At 38.8% G+C, this 16,835-nt stretch overlaps 1 protein-coding gene across 2 annotated transcripts in view; it reads left to right on the top strand.

Moving 5' to 3' along the window:
- Nucleotides 1-16,835, top strand: part of MTHFD1L (methylenetetrahydrofolate dehydrogenase (NADP+ dependent) 1 like) — a 166,616-nt gene that overhangs the window by 48,350 nt on the left and 101,431 nt on the right. For both annotated transcript variants that reach the window (XM_068151920.1, XM_068151930.1), the window contains exons 16-18: nucleotides 18-120; nucleotides 4,158-4,234; nucleotides 8,143-8,283. In XM_068151920.1, coding sequence (XP_068008021.1) covers nucleotides 18-120; nucleotides 4,158-4,234; nucleotides 8,143-8,283 — 321 coding nt within the window. The remainder of the gene's footprint in view (nucleotides 1-17; nucleotides 121-4,157; nucleotides 4,235-8,142; nucleotides 8,284-16,835) is intronic.

Below are 16,835 nucleotides of genomic sequence, written 5' to 3'. Positions count from 1 at the left end.
AACTTGTTTTTGCATAGAGGCTGGGAATAAACAAGACAGATCCTGGGTCTTTAACAGAGGAGGAGATGAGCAAATTTGCACGTCTTGACATTGACCCATCTACCATAACATGGCAAAGAGGTATGTGGTCAGAAAGCCTACGTTCAGCTTGGATTTAATCGTAACTTATTTCCCAATTTACTTAATTTTACCTGAATCAGAGCTGTTTCTACTTTGTGACTGCATGAACAACCCATTCACAAGTGGGAAATGGGACTGCGGAATAACTCTGGGTGCAGTGTGTTGTTGGTTAACTGCAGCAACTCAAGAGACTTTGCTAATATTCTGAGGGATAAAATCATAGAAGGGTTTTGTTGGAAGGGACCTGAAAGATCATGTAGTGCCAACCCCCTTGCCATGAGCAGGGACATCTCTTACCAGACCAGCTTGCTCAGGGCTCCATCCAGCCTGGCCTTGAACACTCACAGAGTTGGAGCCTCCACAATTTCTCTGGGCAACATTTTCCAGCATCTCACCACCCTTGTGGGGAAGAATTTCTTGTTAATGTCTAATCTAAATCTGTCGTCTTCTAGCTTGAAGCCTATGGTCCTTGTCCTGTCACTACTCGCCCTCATGAAAGGTCCTTCAGCAGCTGTCCTATCAGCCTCCTCCAAATACTGGAAGGCTGCTATAAGGTCTCCCTGGAGCCTTCTCTTCTCCAGGTTGAACAACCCCAACCGTCTCAGCCTGTCTTCATAGGAGGGGTGTTCCATCCTCTGATCCCTTTGTGGCCTTCCCGAGGACTGGTTTTTAACTGTTCTGTGAGGCTTGCTTCTTCCTTGAAGGTTCCATGATAAGTGGCTCTCTCAGTTTAAGTACAACTCTTGTCTCTTTCACATTAGGTACCATGTCTTAGAAGTTAGGAAAATGGCTTTTCTGAGCATTTTACAAATCTTACTGATTCTTTCTGTAGCTGTGTCTGTTACGGTTTTAGATTATTACTACTTACTTCTTTCAGTTTTATTCCCTCATCCTCACTGGTTCAGCAGTCTCATTAGCTCAGACTCTAAAGAGACCACAGGTATTATGCATTTTTTTAAAAGTGTCTTGAGTTGTTTGCTTCATTAGGATGAAGAGGTGAAAGATGTGGTACAATTTCAGTTATGTATTCCAAGCAAACCAGTATCCACTCTCACACCCTTTAACAACTCCCCCTCTGCATTTTCCAGTTCTTTTGCTGGGTTAAATTTCAGTGTTTCCTTCAGCTTCTGTATTTTTCCTTTTTTCAGCAAGTAAATTCTGCCTGAAGATTTGAGTTAAATTCACCATTGTAATGTGGAACGTATCGTGATTCTCGGAGAAGTATTGAGAAGTGAGGAGTCTTGGCCATGGTTTACTGTGGCCATTGTGTGTATGTCATCTCAGAACTGGGATGCTTTCCTCAAAATAATACTGAGGCATGTGACATAAGCTGCTTTTTATTAGTCAGTGTGTCTGCAAGAGGCCTATATTAGGGTGAAGGAATAATATAAATATTTAGAGTTAGGATACTCATCACTTTTATCAGCAAAAAGGAGGAAATATTACTCAACAGATGTTTACCTCAAGTGAGTTGCTTAATTCATCTCAAACAATGTTAGTGAACCATCTATTCCATGCAACTCCATATAATGTACATACCTTAAATTTTTCAGGAAAAAAAAAAGGTGGGTTTAGGAAAAAAGTGTTTGTAGATACCTTGGAAAAGGTTTTACTTGCAAATGTCTCTGCAATCCATATGTCTGTGAAGCTTGTTACATGCCAGGAAAGAAGAGAAAGCTCTCAGATTGTCCAACAAATTAATTTAAATTGGAATATACTTCCTTAGAAGTGTCACAAGCTTAAAGTTGTCATCCTGTAAGAACTTGAACTTGTACAGCCTACTGAAATGAAGGAAAGCTTCTACCTACGTACCCTTCTCTTGCTGTTCAGATCCTGTTGATATCTCTAGAGGATAAGGAGGTAGATAAATTAAGCCTAATGCTTGACTGAACCTAAACTTTCCTGAAATGTTTACTTTGGATAAGGAAGAGTGAAAATTTGGAAAAGGAAAAATTACTCTTGTGGCAAACCTCAATTATTTCTTATTTTACTACTTCTAAGTGCAGCTATTGGAGTCTTCATGGAGAATGAATTCTGACCATAGTAACAAAACCAGTGTATCCTAGTGACCAGAAAGAATTGCAGGGGTAGTTAGAATTTCATATCAAGGGTGTTCAAGTTCTGTGATCTCACTAAGATGAGATGACTACAGACAAAAAACAGCCCACTGGCTGTTGAGGCTGGTGAGAATCACAGAATATTAGGTGTTGGAAGGGACTTCAAATATCTAGTCCAATCCTCCTGCGAGAGCAGGCTCACCTAGAGTAGGTCACATAGGCATGCATCTAGGTGGGTTTGGAATGTCTCCAGAGAAGGAGACTCACATTGGCTTTTCTTGGCCACAAGGGCACATTGCTAGCTCATGTCCTTCTGTCCACCAGGACCCCCAGTTTCCTCTCCTCTGCAGAGTGAGTTCCTGCTCTTAGCAGTGACTGGGTAGGCAGGAAGGACATTTAGGACTGTTTAAAGCTGCTTGTGAGACTTGGAATTTCCAGGAGGAGAAGGTGGGGTAAGTTCGTGTTTGAGAGATCAACTTGCCATATGGCTTCACAATGGCATACACTACCATGCCTTGGTGTGAGGCTGCTGCTTCCGTGTGCCAATGTACTGGCAATTTCTGTCAGTATTATCGTATTTTAGACTAAGAGTGTATATAAATAGAAAGCAAAACGAATTAGCCAAATCTGTGTTATACCATCCCTTAAATGGAATTCCTGAAGAAATTAGGGACCTAAATACCATGTAGTGGAAAGAAGGTGTGTGTAGTATTTATGACAGCCCCAGTGAGAATAACTAAGAAGGAGAAATAACTTAAATCTTGCTCTTCTCCCAGCTCACTCACAGTCCCAAAGTGAGGTTGTGTAAGACTAGATTTCAGTTTTTCTTGTTCTTGGGTAATTGTCACCCTTATTGGTACAGACAAATTTGTTAATCTCCAAAAGCAGCAGGGAAAGTGGGAGATGATTTCACTGACCTTCAGTTCAGACTGCTTCTTCAGAGGTTACCTGATTCTTTGCTTCTGAATGAAGAGAGCTCAAATCTGCGTCTACCAGAAGGCTGAGTTGATTCCCAAGCTACAGGCCAAACTGATCAAGAGTACCTTCCCCCCTTTCTTTTAGAGTTGGTGCAAGTTGACATTTGTAGGGCTAAAGAGCCTATAAGAAAGAGGGAGCCTATTTTTGCATTTTGTAGGGATTGCCATTCCTGGGCAGGAGCGGCCTTGGAGTTCCATCTTCCTTCTAATCTTTCTTCTGAAGAACATCTTGATTGGTGCTCAGCAGAGGAGAGAGCTCTTCAATTATGCTTAGTATTTCCTTTTAGTTCATACAATAGAACATTTGAAGTTGAGTGTTGTCAGTGGATAATTAGAAAACTTGGCTCCTGTCAATTGTTATCAAACTTAGCAATTCTTCAGGATGGTTTGGACATGCCCTTGCAATACCAAAAGTGTTTCCAGGTTAGAAATACAGTTGTCTGAAGTTGTGTTAAATAGCAGATGGTTGATCTTGGCAGTTCAAAAAAAGCTTTCTCTGAGTGCTGTGCAGCTGAATGTGGAGTTAGTTACTGTGATGTGCAAGAAAGTGAGTTGTCTGGAAGAACCAATCTCACAATGTAATCACCCTTAAAAGAGAAACAGACCAAGTTTAACCTACATCATGCAGTCTTAAAATCAATTCTTAACAAGTCAATGACAAAGCAAATGATTTGAAGTTGATCTGAGGTACATTGTATCTATTAAGACAGATTTTTCTTGTGTAGGCAAAATAATAACTTATATTTAACAATATTAACCATCTGTTAGCTTCAAATGTTCAGAGAAATTCTGTTTGATGTAATTCAACCTATCAGCTGATGATACCAACTAGAAGGGAGAAAGAAACCAAATCAGTGCTAATGCCAACATGCAGGAGGGTAGCTATCTGGTTACACTGTTCACATAGCTGAATTTTACATTTATAACAGCAGATATGCCTGGGAAGCCCCAGATTCCCAAGACCTTGTTAACATGTGTTGTCTTTGCTATTTCCTTCTTTCAGTGGTGGATACAAACGACAGGTTCCTGCGCAGAATAACAGTCGGGCAGGCAAATACAGAGAAAGGATTCAACCGCCAGGTGTGTAAAGGCAGTTAATATGTCACATTCTGGACAGACTTTGCTTTAGAGGCTGAGGGATGTTTCTGCAGTTCTTTCAGCATAGTTCTTTGAATTGCAGTGCTAACATCTTTTGCTGTTGTATAGTATTCTTACAATGAAACTGATAGTGCTAATGAGTACTTGAGTCTGAAGTTTCAGAAACAGAAGCCAATGCATATTGCACAATGTGGTGAAAGTGCTTGCAAAAATTGCATATGTTAGGGCTTTAACTTTGTCATTCTACAAACATAAAAGTTGCCCTATAAAATGTACTCAAAGTTGCACTCATAAGATATAACTTGTAGGTTTTTGGTGGGGTTTGGGTTTTTGGTTTGGGTGGGGTTTTTTTTGTGTCCCACAAACTGTGTAGTTCAAATTACACTTAATGTTAAAAAACAGGGGGAAGAGGAAATTTTTTTTTCACTGTAAGGGTGATGGAACACTGGAACAGGCTTCCCAGTGGGGTTGTGGTGTCTCCCTTTCTGGAGATACTGGAGACCTGTCTGGATGTGTTCCAGTGTGATCTGGTATAGGTGATTGTGCTCTGGCAGGGGGCCTGGACTAGATGATCTTTCAAGGTGCCTTCCAACCCCTGTGATTCTGTTGGTGATGTGTTCTTGGTCCCATTGTGAGGACAAAAAATTACCAATACCTTGTTATTCAGAGTTTTCCTATTATGCATTATGCTTGAAGGGATAGTTCAGAGTATGTGTGTACTTTTCAGCAGTATCGATAGCTAAACTACATTACTGCTTGAAAGATTCTGGAACTTTCTTAAAGAACTTACTGATAAATTGAAAGCCAGGCTTTTCCAAGCAAGTATTCCTTTTGTTGTGTGGGTTAGCCCATTTCTGAAATGATGCAGTGTGCAACAGTGATGCTAGGTGGGACAAACTCAGTATGATAATGATGACTTGTTCCTAATTCAATGAAATTTGGGAAGGTCTGACTAATTTCATAGTATCATAGTATCAGTCAGAGTTGGAAGGGACCACAAGGATCAGCTAGTTCCAACCCCCTACCATGGGCAGGGACACCCCACACTAGATCAGGCCGGCCAGGGCCTCATCCAGCCTGGTCTTAAACACCTCCAGGGATGGGGCCTCAACCATCTGCCTGGACAACCCATTCCAGGGTTTCACCACTCTCATGGTGAAGAACTTCCTCCTCACATCCAGCCTGAATCTCCTCACCTCCAGCTTCATTCCATTCCCCCTAGTCCTATCACTACCTGAGATCCTGAGAAGTCCCTCCCCAGCCTTCATTTTGAGGTGAATAGCTGTTGTGGAAGAGATAAGGCTTTCATCCATTTTGGAAATCTTATATTCTAATTTTTCTTTATTGTTTCAGACCTTTTCTAGGCTTTATGCCTAAATAAACAGACCTAGGAAAACAGTGCTAATGTTTTTAATCAATTCAGCTGGTAAACTAGTCAAACTTGAAAGACCTTAAAAGACAAGTCATTGAATCAGAATGGTTTGGGTTGGAAGGGACCTTAAAGATCATCTGCATCCAACCACCCTGCCATGGGCAGGGACACCTTCCACTTGAAACACTTGCCTGTTTTGATTTTGAACACAGAGAGAGAGAGAGAGAGCGTAGAGACTTTTCTGTCTATAACTTGCAGGAAACTCAATATTAGTTAATACTCATCTCTGGTAATGGGTTGGGTACAAAATATTATACTTGGTACAAGTTCCTGCAACACTTGAGAGGTTTTAGATTTGTTTAGCTTTGTTTCAGTGACTTGATATCATGATTAGATTTGATCCAGTTCTGCTGGACTTACTGTACAGAATTTTGCCACTGTAATTAATTGTGAGTTGTTTTATTGCAGACTACTAGTTGATATATGGTGGTCCAATGTGCTTCTGTATTGTTTTGGCTAAAATTGGCTTTCAATTTTGATGTATTGGACTGATACATATCCATCACAGTTTAAAGTGGACATAGCAACTTGAAAACAGAGCTAAGTTAGGAAAACTCATTTCAGAGCCGATCCAGAGAAAACAGGACTTCATAGTTAGCAGATGCACTTTAGAAATATTTGGAGTGATGTTCTAGCACTCTTAAAATTAATGTCACCTGTGTAAAATGGCAAAGCACAGCAGGCATGAAAGTCTGCATTTTAATGAACAGGGATGCTGTGGTTTTGAAAGAGTATTACATGACCAATGCCCTTGATCCTGCAATTGAATCCATGTGGGTGGAACCTTTCATCAGCAGAGAACTGACTTTTTAGCTAAGGCTTCTATTAGCACTTCATAGGTGTTCAGAGGCTGAGTTAAAATAGCACCTGCTTTTGCCTGAGTTTTTTATTAAATATTATGTCACTCTTTGAGCATCTACCTGGGATTCTTTCTTGTCCTTTGGGGTTTATATAAACAATGTTAATAAAAACTTTTTCTCATTTAGATAATATTCCAGTATACAAGTTGGGCGTAGATTTGTCAGGCATATTTCCTGTCTTACATGTGCTGCAATGAGCTGCCAGGGACACTCTTAACTTCAGAAAAGACAGTAGCATACATGTCACACTGCTAACACTGTTCACTGTGTACCCAGCTGTTCTGCTATGTATTGAACTACTTCAGGGCGTGCAGAAAATCTGCTTTGTAATTTCATTTCATTTGAATCCCTATGCTAAAAATCTCAATTACAGGATTAATTTTTGGGTTTCTCTGGTTTTCTGTCTGTGCCCAATGCAGATAAGTGCTTGAGTGTATTCAGAAGTGTTGACTAAACATGCAGGTACACAGAGTTTAGCCTGAATAGGGCTGCTCTGCTTTGTAGCTGTCAAGACAGAATCTAAAAGCAGGAACACAGGTTAAAAAAGGGCATAAGCTGTTAAAATACTAGGCAATTGGATGGGAGTGGTAGGGTAAACATTGAACCATTCTCTTATGTAGATGCTTCCTGATAATGGGCAAAGCCCTCAGTTTCAACAGGTTCCTCTGGTATTAGTATAGGATACAACTGGTAGAGGTCTGATGCAAATTACTATTTTTTTTTTACAAAGACTTTAATTGCTGGGATTGGAGACTGAAGAAGCTGCAGTTTTCTGCTTTCTTGTTCCTTGCATTTCTGTCACAGAACACCTTAGTGTCTTTGGCTCTCTTCTCTTAGGCTCTGACAACATGTGGCCTGGGCTTTACTCAACAGTAAATCAGTGTAAATACTGCTAGTGTATAATTCAGGCTTTTAAAGAAAAGGAAGGACTGCAGTTCTTGCTTAAATACTGCACAGTGTGAGTGTATTTCTATGAGAGCAATAGACCTGATAGCAAGATAATTCCTGGGTTTTCTGTTTGGTTGATTTGGTTTTATTTTTTAACATATATTTGTTAATTTAAAGAAAAAAAGAGGGGCAAAGATAATAGTTTTCATTATCATAGCTCAAGCACAAGACTGGGCAGCATAGACTCTAAATTTTGAGTTTATATACAAAAAGAATGATCAAATCTAACAAGAATGTTTCTGAAACAAGTATAAAAAACTTTTGGAGAACATTGAAGGAAAAAACCCAAACCAAAACAAAAAAAAAATACAGTGTTGTGCTCATGCCAGTAAAGCTCAAAACACATCTGGCAGTTTTCTCTTTTGCCACAGAAAATTCTTGATCCTTCAGGGAGCTTCTGCTAAGGATAACATGAGCCAAGGGGGCTAAGCGCTCTGCAAGACTCGAGTATATTAAGTGTAATGGAGAACATTAACATGATAATAGAAACAAAATGTTTAATCTAGTCTGAATTATCTCAAAAACTGTAGGCTACAATTCAGAATTTGTTTGAATTCCAGGATATCTTCCCTGAGTCTATTCTTGATGATTCCCTGCACGTATTTGACCTGACTTTGGTTTGGTTCATGATTCTTATTTTTATTTCACAGGCTCAGTTTGATATTGCTGTTGCAAGTGAAATCATGGCCATCCTGGCACTTAGCACCAGCCTTCAAGATATGAAGGAGAGATTGGGGAAAATGGTGGTGGCTAACGACAAGAAAGGAGAACCAGTAACAGCAGAGGATTTGGTATGTTCAGTGCTGTAGACCTGTGAATAACCTCTGATGCATTTGTTTTGCCTCTTGAAGCATTAAAAAGGCAGGTGCATGCCAAGAATTTTGCTTTGAACAGCACAGTCAGATAGAAGATGGATCTTGTTCTGAGCCAAAATATCTTCACAATGAGAACAAGATGTAGAGCTCGTTTCTCCACCTCTCTGGTAGCATCTGGTTCAGGAAGTCTCTGGTCTCCATAACCTACTTGAATGGTTTTCTGCACTTACAAAGGCAAACCAATTTCGTGCTGGAGGGAGTCAAAGCATGGGCTCCTATTTGAGAGATCTGGCAATGTTTGCTACTGTACTTGTAAAATATGCTCAGATGTTACAATGATAGTTACCACATGAATGCCTCCACCACTAAATCAAAATGGAAACAAGCTTATTGTTAATTCTTATGTTGCTGATAGTGCCTGGGGGTCAGGGTTATCTCTTCACATTATTATGACTTTTTCTTCCTTACCTTCATTATTTGGCTGTTATTTCTTCATTCCCTACTTCAGTTTCTAAAAGAGGCCAATATGTTCTTCCTTTATATCAAATTCTAAGCCTTATAATCAGGCTTTGCGTCAGTAAACAGTCCTTGGAAGCTCACCCGTGTTTGTGTATGACAGCTTCTGGTGCAGCCAGAAGCTCCCAGTTAACCTTTGCAGTCTAAGCTGTATGCCAGGAGTAGGTTCACTGTGATGGCACTAGCACACTGTTACATTACATTACTTGAATTCTGCAGCTTAATTGCCAAATTAAGCTCATATGTTGCAGACTGACAGCACACCCTAAATACAATTAATGTGATAGTGCTTTGCTTTGCTTTTATGTTTTTGTTTGTCTTGTTGTCATCTGAATATACCCTTTTAATAACTGTGATACGTCTTGGAGCTGTGCTTTCATGCCACTGTGCTGGCAGTGACTGCTCGTATCGCACAGTCTGTGTATATTTTCCTGTTTGTCCATTTTATGTGGCCAGAAATACCTTCAGAGCCTTAATGGATTCCAGTTGAATAAGGAAATGAAAACATACTATCTAGTTTGCCTGGATTTAAGATTGAAATTAAATAAGTGTACCAAAATTTCTAAGTAGAGTCCTGATTAAAATTCACAGCAAATTAACTACTCCCATTTATGCAGGAGACATGAAGAAATGCATTTAATATTATAGCTACTGAAGTTTTTATTTTCCTTTTCAGTTGCATAATTTTGTCTTGGCCAAATGGAGAGGAGTGAGAAATGAGTTACCTTACAATGCATATGCAAAAAGGTTAATTCTGTGTCAGAATTATAACTACATTTGAAATTAATTATTTTAATCCTGATTTTACTGTGCATGAAGATACTTTATTAATATTGCAAAATATTCAAGGTGTCTTCAACCACTTAATCAACTTGAAATGCAAATGGTTGCTTTTATGCAGTCTTTTTCATCTGTAGATGCTCTGTGGGAATACAGTGCCAAGGTTGAAATGCTGAACAACACACAAAGAACTTCGAAATTTTTCCACTATGTCCCTAAAACAAAAATAGTGCTCAGCAGAATGTCTGTAACTGAGTTTTCTTTGACCTTTTTTGAAACAGACTTGCTATGCTTAGCATCTCAATCATTTGATAGTGTCACTTGTGCTGAACAGATGTTTCTAGCTCTTCTTTAAAGCAGTGTTCTCTATTATACAATGGAAGAACTGCCCAGAAAAACCACGAAAACAAAAATCCAACCGATCTAAAAAAACCACAGAAGTCAAAGATGAGTATTGTGATAATCTGCAACTAAGCTGCTGCATTGTTTTATTTCTGTGGGTTCTCCATACCATGCACAGGGAGGGCTTCAGTGCACTTCATGATTGTGAAGTGCAGAAACTCCAGTCTTCTTTGTTGTGAAGTGCATTACAAATGAGGATGAGAACTATGGGAAGAATAGGAAGGTGATTTCATGGTTAAGGCAGAAAAGCACCTTTTCAGAGAGGTGAAATACTGTTCCTGTGTTTCTCACAAAGCTTGTGTGATGCTGAGTCTCTGCAAACTGATTCTTGCAGAACATGAGGAGTTATGCATTCCTTAGTCTGACTTGATACACAGGAGATAGACAGCCAAAATCTCTGAGAAGAGTGAAACACCATCAAGAACTAGAATCGGAAGAAATTCTTTTATGTTGTCTCAGTTTGGATGTCCAAAATTGGTGAAGTTTTGAGTTTGTTCCTCATGTGTGCCGGTGTCTCATCTGAAAACAGGAACTATTGTTCATTTCTGGAGATCTATCAATATTGGTGAAGAAGTCTGATGTCATGCTGTTGAGATTTAAGAAATGACAAAAAAGGAAATTAGTTGTGGGTTTTCTTACAGAGATTTCTTTATCAAGTTAAATACTGCTTACTTTATACAAGAGGAGAGAGAGATTAGGAATACCTGTAGTACACTTGTGAAAGGATATTGTATAAAGTTGAATCCTCTGGAAACAACAGCAGGAGATGTATAATCATAATTCATATGTACAAAGAAGGTTAATTAGTGGGAAACATTTCATTTCTCTTCCTGGTTTCTTCCCACAGGAAGAAAGTCTGAACAGCTTGCAATTAAACCCATTGTTTCTATCTACTCTTTTCCCTGCTACTTGTGCTGCCTATGTTATTCTTCTTCTGCAAGACCAACTTTTGACCCCTTCCTTCATTTGGACAGCACAGGTTATATCTCTTCTTTATATGTACTAGGAAAGGATTCCTGTAGGATCCAGGAGACGAGATCTTTGCTTGTGGTCCATGCATCCTGACCTAGAGCTGATCCAGCCTGTTTGCAGACTGCAGATACACTTGTTACACACTAGGCTGTAAGCACACTACACACTGCAGCTAAAACTTTCTGGAATATGACAAGGCTAAGCATTCACTAATGAGTAACTGTCAGCTGTAATTTTTGTTTTCCCAAATTTTCAGATGTGGTAAGAGGTTTGATGTGAAGCCATTCTCTTCATGAATTTTCATCCTTCTTTTGTGTCAAGGCCAGACAGGATGTGAAGCTTCATAGCTGAGAAAGGAAAGATCTCAAGAGAGGTGTATTAGAAAAAGAACACAAAACAAAACAACACAACACAACCAAACAAACACAAAAACCACCTTGGGTTTTGCATACTCTTAGTCCAAAACCAGTTCAATCATTTTGACTTACATTTTAATTTTAAAAACATCAAGTTTAAAAGCTTGAATCGTAGCCATTTGACATGGAGCAATCTAGTTCAAAGAACTGCAACTGCATATAGTTTTAGCAAACTTTAAAGGCTGTTTCATCATGGAAAGTACCACACAACCTGAGCAATGGGTGGTGGTTACTCCTACCTCTTGATTAAAAAAATTCTGGGGTTCACGTTTTACATACATTACCCAGAATGATGTTATGCAAATTTCAGTGTTTGACAGTAGTCTTTAGTTCTTTGGAATCTGTATGAACCAAAACCACTAAACTCCTCTCTGTGGTTTGTTTCCAGATGTACATAAAATATATGTCACAAAACCACAATTGCTCTTAATTTTTACTTTATATGCAATATATTTATAACAATAAAATCGTAAAACCTAAAATGCACATTTGCAGATATAAACCAGATGCAGAGACAGGCTACAAGTAATAGAAAAAAGATAAATTGAATATTTCATGAATTGAGAGGAGTCATTCCACAAGAGTAGCAGATTAAATATCTTTCCTCTGTAATGGAACACACAGAAGTCTTTGCCAAAATGTGGTGCTCGTTGTACAGTATTTTGAAGACTGAATTGCTTTTTGGCTTTCACAGTGTAGTAGAATTTTGATAGACACATGGCATATCTTTATGTGAAATGAAATGGGCATGTATGCCCTAGATCAGCATTTCAGCAGCTATGAAAAACATTTTTTTTTTAAATAAGACTTTTTCTTAGTGTATGTTCTGTGCCAGTTCAAGATTTTTCAAGACAAAAAAAAAGCTTCATATTTACTTTCATACATAGTCTGTCAGTTGAATATATTTTGTTCTCTGGTTCATCAGAAACATTGTGTATATATTTCACTTTAAAGACAAGTTGTAGTTCTCAGCTTACAGTTCAGGCTTCAGTTTTTCACAGAACTGATACTGCAGAAAAATATTATCATTTCATTAGAGACTGTAGTTTCACATGAAGGGAAGTTACAAGTACTTTAGTATTTTTCTTATAAAGAAAAGAGTTAAAGAGTTTTTCTGTCCTTCAATCTGTGTAATCCTTATTCATTTCACAGTAGTTGCTCTTAATCACCTTCTTGTCATCTAATGCTGGCTTTTATTTTCACTCTCGATAGACTTCAAAGGCTGCACCACTGGAAGTTGTTATGAAAGTACTTTGGTTTTTTGTCTATGTTTGCCTTTCCTGTGTTACATTTTATGCTCTCTGATCTTTGCTGTCCTGGGGAGCATACCTGCCCCGATGGCTGTTGGATAGATGGAAGGGATTTTATTTTCAGAAGTACTTGGAATCAGTTCCAGGAAAGAACCCAGGAGAGTTGGATGTCCACATACATTTGATTCAGAGTCCTACTTCTGTCTTCTGACTGTGAATTAGTGGGAAGATCCCTGGACCCTCACACTTAATTTGTGTGTGTGTGTGTAAGTCTCTAATTCTTTTATAAGAAGTTTATTTATCTTCTCTGATGGAAATGGGAACCTAATTCCTTAAATAGCTTTGAGAATCACACAAAGGACTTTGAGTGAGCTGTGGGATTTGTTTGCTAGATATCTGGAGGATTAGGGATATGAAGAAATGAAGACTTTATTCTGACAGTCGTGGCAAATAGATATGCAAACTTTATTGTCTGGTTAGCTTTCAAGGACTGTTGTTGACACCAAACTGTTAAGAACCATGCAGGGCGTGGACTTAGGTCCACTGAGTGGAAGCTTTGCATCTTTTTTTCCTTTGCTTTCATCTTCAGACACAATGAGTTGTGTCCAGAATGCATATCCAATATGAATGAAGTTCCCCAAAATGTTTAAATGTGTAGGAAGTATTTTTTGTTTCACATTTTTTATCACATTGGTGAAAAACCATCAGAAAGCAAAGATGACAGGATTTGAGCCATTATTTTCTAGGAGAGTGTGGCACCTTAGGCTGGGTGCCTCCTAAACTGCAGCCACAGAGTCACACCTCCAGCATCCAGAGTGTCCAGCCTAGTGGGTGGACACACAAAATAGCATATTTCTACCCACAAATCCTGCACCCTTATAAATCTGGTTGCAAAGTCATTGTCTTCCTCGTTCTTCCCTCTCTGCTTCCATGGGAGATGCTTACTTACTGAGTAACGCTGTGAAAGTATCTCAGACCCCTCTGGCCTGTTGAGGCCTAATGCCAGGATAAGAAGGGGAGAGGCAGTTTCAGGCCTGGCCAGCCTGAGACTAGCCTAGCAATGGGGGGAAGAAAGATCCCTGGGGGTTTTGGTTGCACCCCAGGTGGGGAGAAGGGAAGTGTTGAGGTATTTTTGGTGTGGTATAAAGGGACTCTGTATGCTTTGGATGTGCTCATCACTAATGCTTTGTAGTTCTTGTAATATGTTAATTGCTTTTCCATTTAAACTTTCCATGACTACCCAGTGCATCTGCATGAGCGTCATTCTTTTGTCCCTTTTGGGGCAATATTGCATCTGTCCCACTCTGAACAGAGGGTGAGAGAAGAAAAAAAAATGTCCTGATTTTATATTTATATTTTTTTCTTCTTCTCCAAAACTTTCTTTCCAGTCAGCATGGTTTGCAGCAATAAATAGCTGTTTGTGTATTTGCTTTGAATGAGCTGGTGGCTTCATCTGGCATGAAGCAGACAACAGAAACTTCTAATCAGATAGCTATAGCTGGCATAAGTTAAGCCTTGTCAGTCCTTGGACACATTTTTCAGGAGCTTTTAGGGCTCACCTGTGGTTGCCCAGTTATTTAATCTTGCCACTGACCAGCTGGAAGATCTGGTGTAAAGTTTTCACTTGGCTTGTTCGCTCCAGAAAGTCCAATTGTTATCACGATTGCCTATTATGTGATAAGATTGTAAACTGTCTCTGTGTTCATGCACTGAACATTATCAGCAGCTGTTTCTTTTTTAGCATAATGATGAATACCTTATGCTGTATGATGACTGAAAATTAGCTAAAGGAACAAAATGTGAAATTAACCAATCTTCCTTTCAGATACTTCTATTACCTCCTAATTAGTGTGTGTCCACGATTATGTTTTGCATGAAACAGAAGACAAACAACTTAGGTATCTGTTACAGTTTTGTGTTGCTAGCAGCTAGTGATAACCATCATTGGTCATTTCTGCCCAAGCTCACTGCTGAACAGATCAAACAGCAGGAAAAAAGCAGGCTTACAAATCTATTCAATAACCATATTGCAAACTATCATTCAGAGTTTTGTTTAATGAATTTGAATTCTGCACTGTGATTAGCAAGCAAAAATACATTTATAAATTAGTAGGATTAAAATCTCAAGTTTCGTGAAGAATTTGCTAGGCTTGAAATTTGTTCCGTGTAATTAATTTGAGGTGGCCTGGGTGTTCCCTGTTTTATTTTGTAAGTGCTTCAGATTTGGAAGTGATTCAAATCAGTTTTATAAGGTGAATTGTCATGTGAAGAAAAAATTGTATGGGGATGCTGGTTGTACAACCCGTTAGGAAATTATTTGTTCTCCATTTTTAAGTTCTTTATCTAAAATACAGTATTTATAATCTTACCAGTTAAGCCAATCTGTAGCTATAAAGTGAAAAGCAATAATAATTTAACCTGCCTTTTTAACATATTTTCCTTGTCAGCTTTGGATTCAAGTGAGAGTAGCTGCGAACAGGTACCACATAGCCCCAAGGCCACTTCTACAGGAATGATGGAGTTTTAGCCATTCTGACAGAGCTGACATGCTAATGTTTCCTTCTGTTTTGATCCTAACTGCTAAAGTTAACGTATTTAGGAATGAAAATTTAATTTTTTGCTAATTCAGAGGAGGGAAAACTAGATTGTTTTGTTACCAGTATCTCTTACTGCCTCTTTGTGGGTCATCTGGGGCCAGAGTGAAGAACCATCTCTTTCTGTCACTCCCCGCAAGGAAACACATCAGTTTTACACTTTTTGTTTCAGTCCATTTTTGTCTGAGGCCAAACATTCTGCTTCATTCTCCTCTGAAGTATGTGTAGTGGGTTGAGAGAGAAGGCCTAGCTCTCTCTCCCCCACAAAGAGGAAAAAAACCACAGCTAACTCAGTGGGAAAAACAAAAGGGATGCTATATTTACAAGCAATGTGAAAATGCAGGTTATATATATATACACAATATATACAGTATTTACAATATATATACAGAAATATACAACAAAGAAAAATACAGGAACAAAATTCCCTCCTCCGGACAGAGGAGGGTTCCTGTCCCGTACCCCACTCTCTCCCCCTACCTCCCTTTTTCCCAAAAAGGGTTAGAGAGAGAAAGGCAGTTATTAAGGGAGAAAGGTCTTATTAGGCCTCCCAGCGCATGCAGAATTAATGCTTATCTGTTATCCAAGGTCAGAACTCTGGCTAGTTGCCCAGAAGCAGGCAAGCTGGAAAGGTGGAACAGGAAAGAACTGAGAAAGATTCCAACTGCACTAAAACTTAAAGCTGCATTCTACCAATCTACCAATGAAATTTGTTTAGACCTGTCTTTGTTTACAAAATATTCAGCCAGAGTGTCCCAGCACTGTCCCTTTCTTAAAGGCACAGCCTCAAACAGTCACAGTATGTTCAGATATGATGCTCAGAAAGGGAAAATTAATGTCTATGAATCAGTGTAGTTATGGCTACATACTTTTGTGTCTCATTGTCATTCTGATTTTCACAGTTTGGTTGCTCAGTGAAATGAGTTACTGCTTATCACACTATTGCATTTTAAAATATATATCTGTGTTCTAGTTCTTTCAAAACAAAACACTTTTTTTTTGCAAAATCAAAGTAATTTAGGAATAAACTGAAATCTATAAATCAAAATATAAACTTGTATTTTCTAGACATATAGTGCTATGTACATGCTGTAGCCATTTTTTTCTAAGGTGAGCATATTGGATATTAGTGTAGAGGGATGCAGTGACTGTCTTTTAAATTCAGTGTGAAATTTATGCTTGATATCCAGCCAAAGTTTTAGGGTAGAGTATTATGCACCATTTCACACAATTCCTTCTGTCTTCTAAACACCACAAGGCACCTCTTACAGCCCTGTGATCTGTTCATTATCTACTCCTAGTCAACTCTGTTTCTGCTTTTTTCCTGTGTCTATTGCACACACCTATGTTGCTTTCTTAGGTCTCAGTAGCCTTTGATTCTCCTTCATCTTTTGTTCCCATGAGCATCCTCATGCTGATCACCTAAACATAACTTCATTTCTAGTCTCTCCATTAAATAGGAAGAACATTTACCTATTGTCTTTTAAGTGTATTCAGAGCAAAATCATTACAGTTCTTGCATACTCTGTAAATACAGTTTATTAGAAGACTTGGGGTAATATCAAAGTTAATTCTTTATGCAACAGTGTAACACAGCT

The sequence above is a fragment of the Melanerpes formicivorus genome, unplaced genomic scaffold, assembly GCF_026170545.1.
Source record: "Melanerpes formicivorus ecotype bairdi unplaced genomic scaffold, bMelFor1.0.p_v2 SCAF_2, whole genome shotgun sequence".
NCBI lineage: Eukaryota > Metazoa > Chordata > Aves > Piciformes > Picidae > Melanerpes > Melanerpes formicivorus.
Note: the sequence above shows the minus strand (reverse complement) of the source record. Positions and strands in the feature narration are given on the sequence as shown.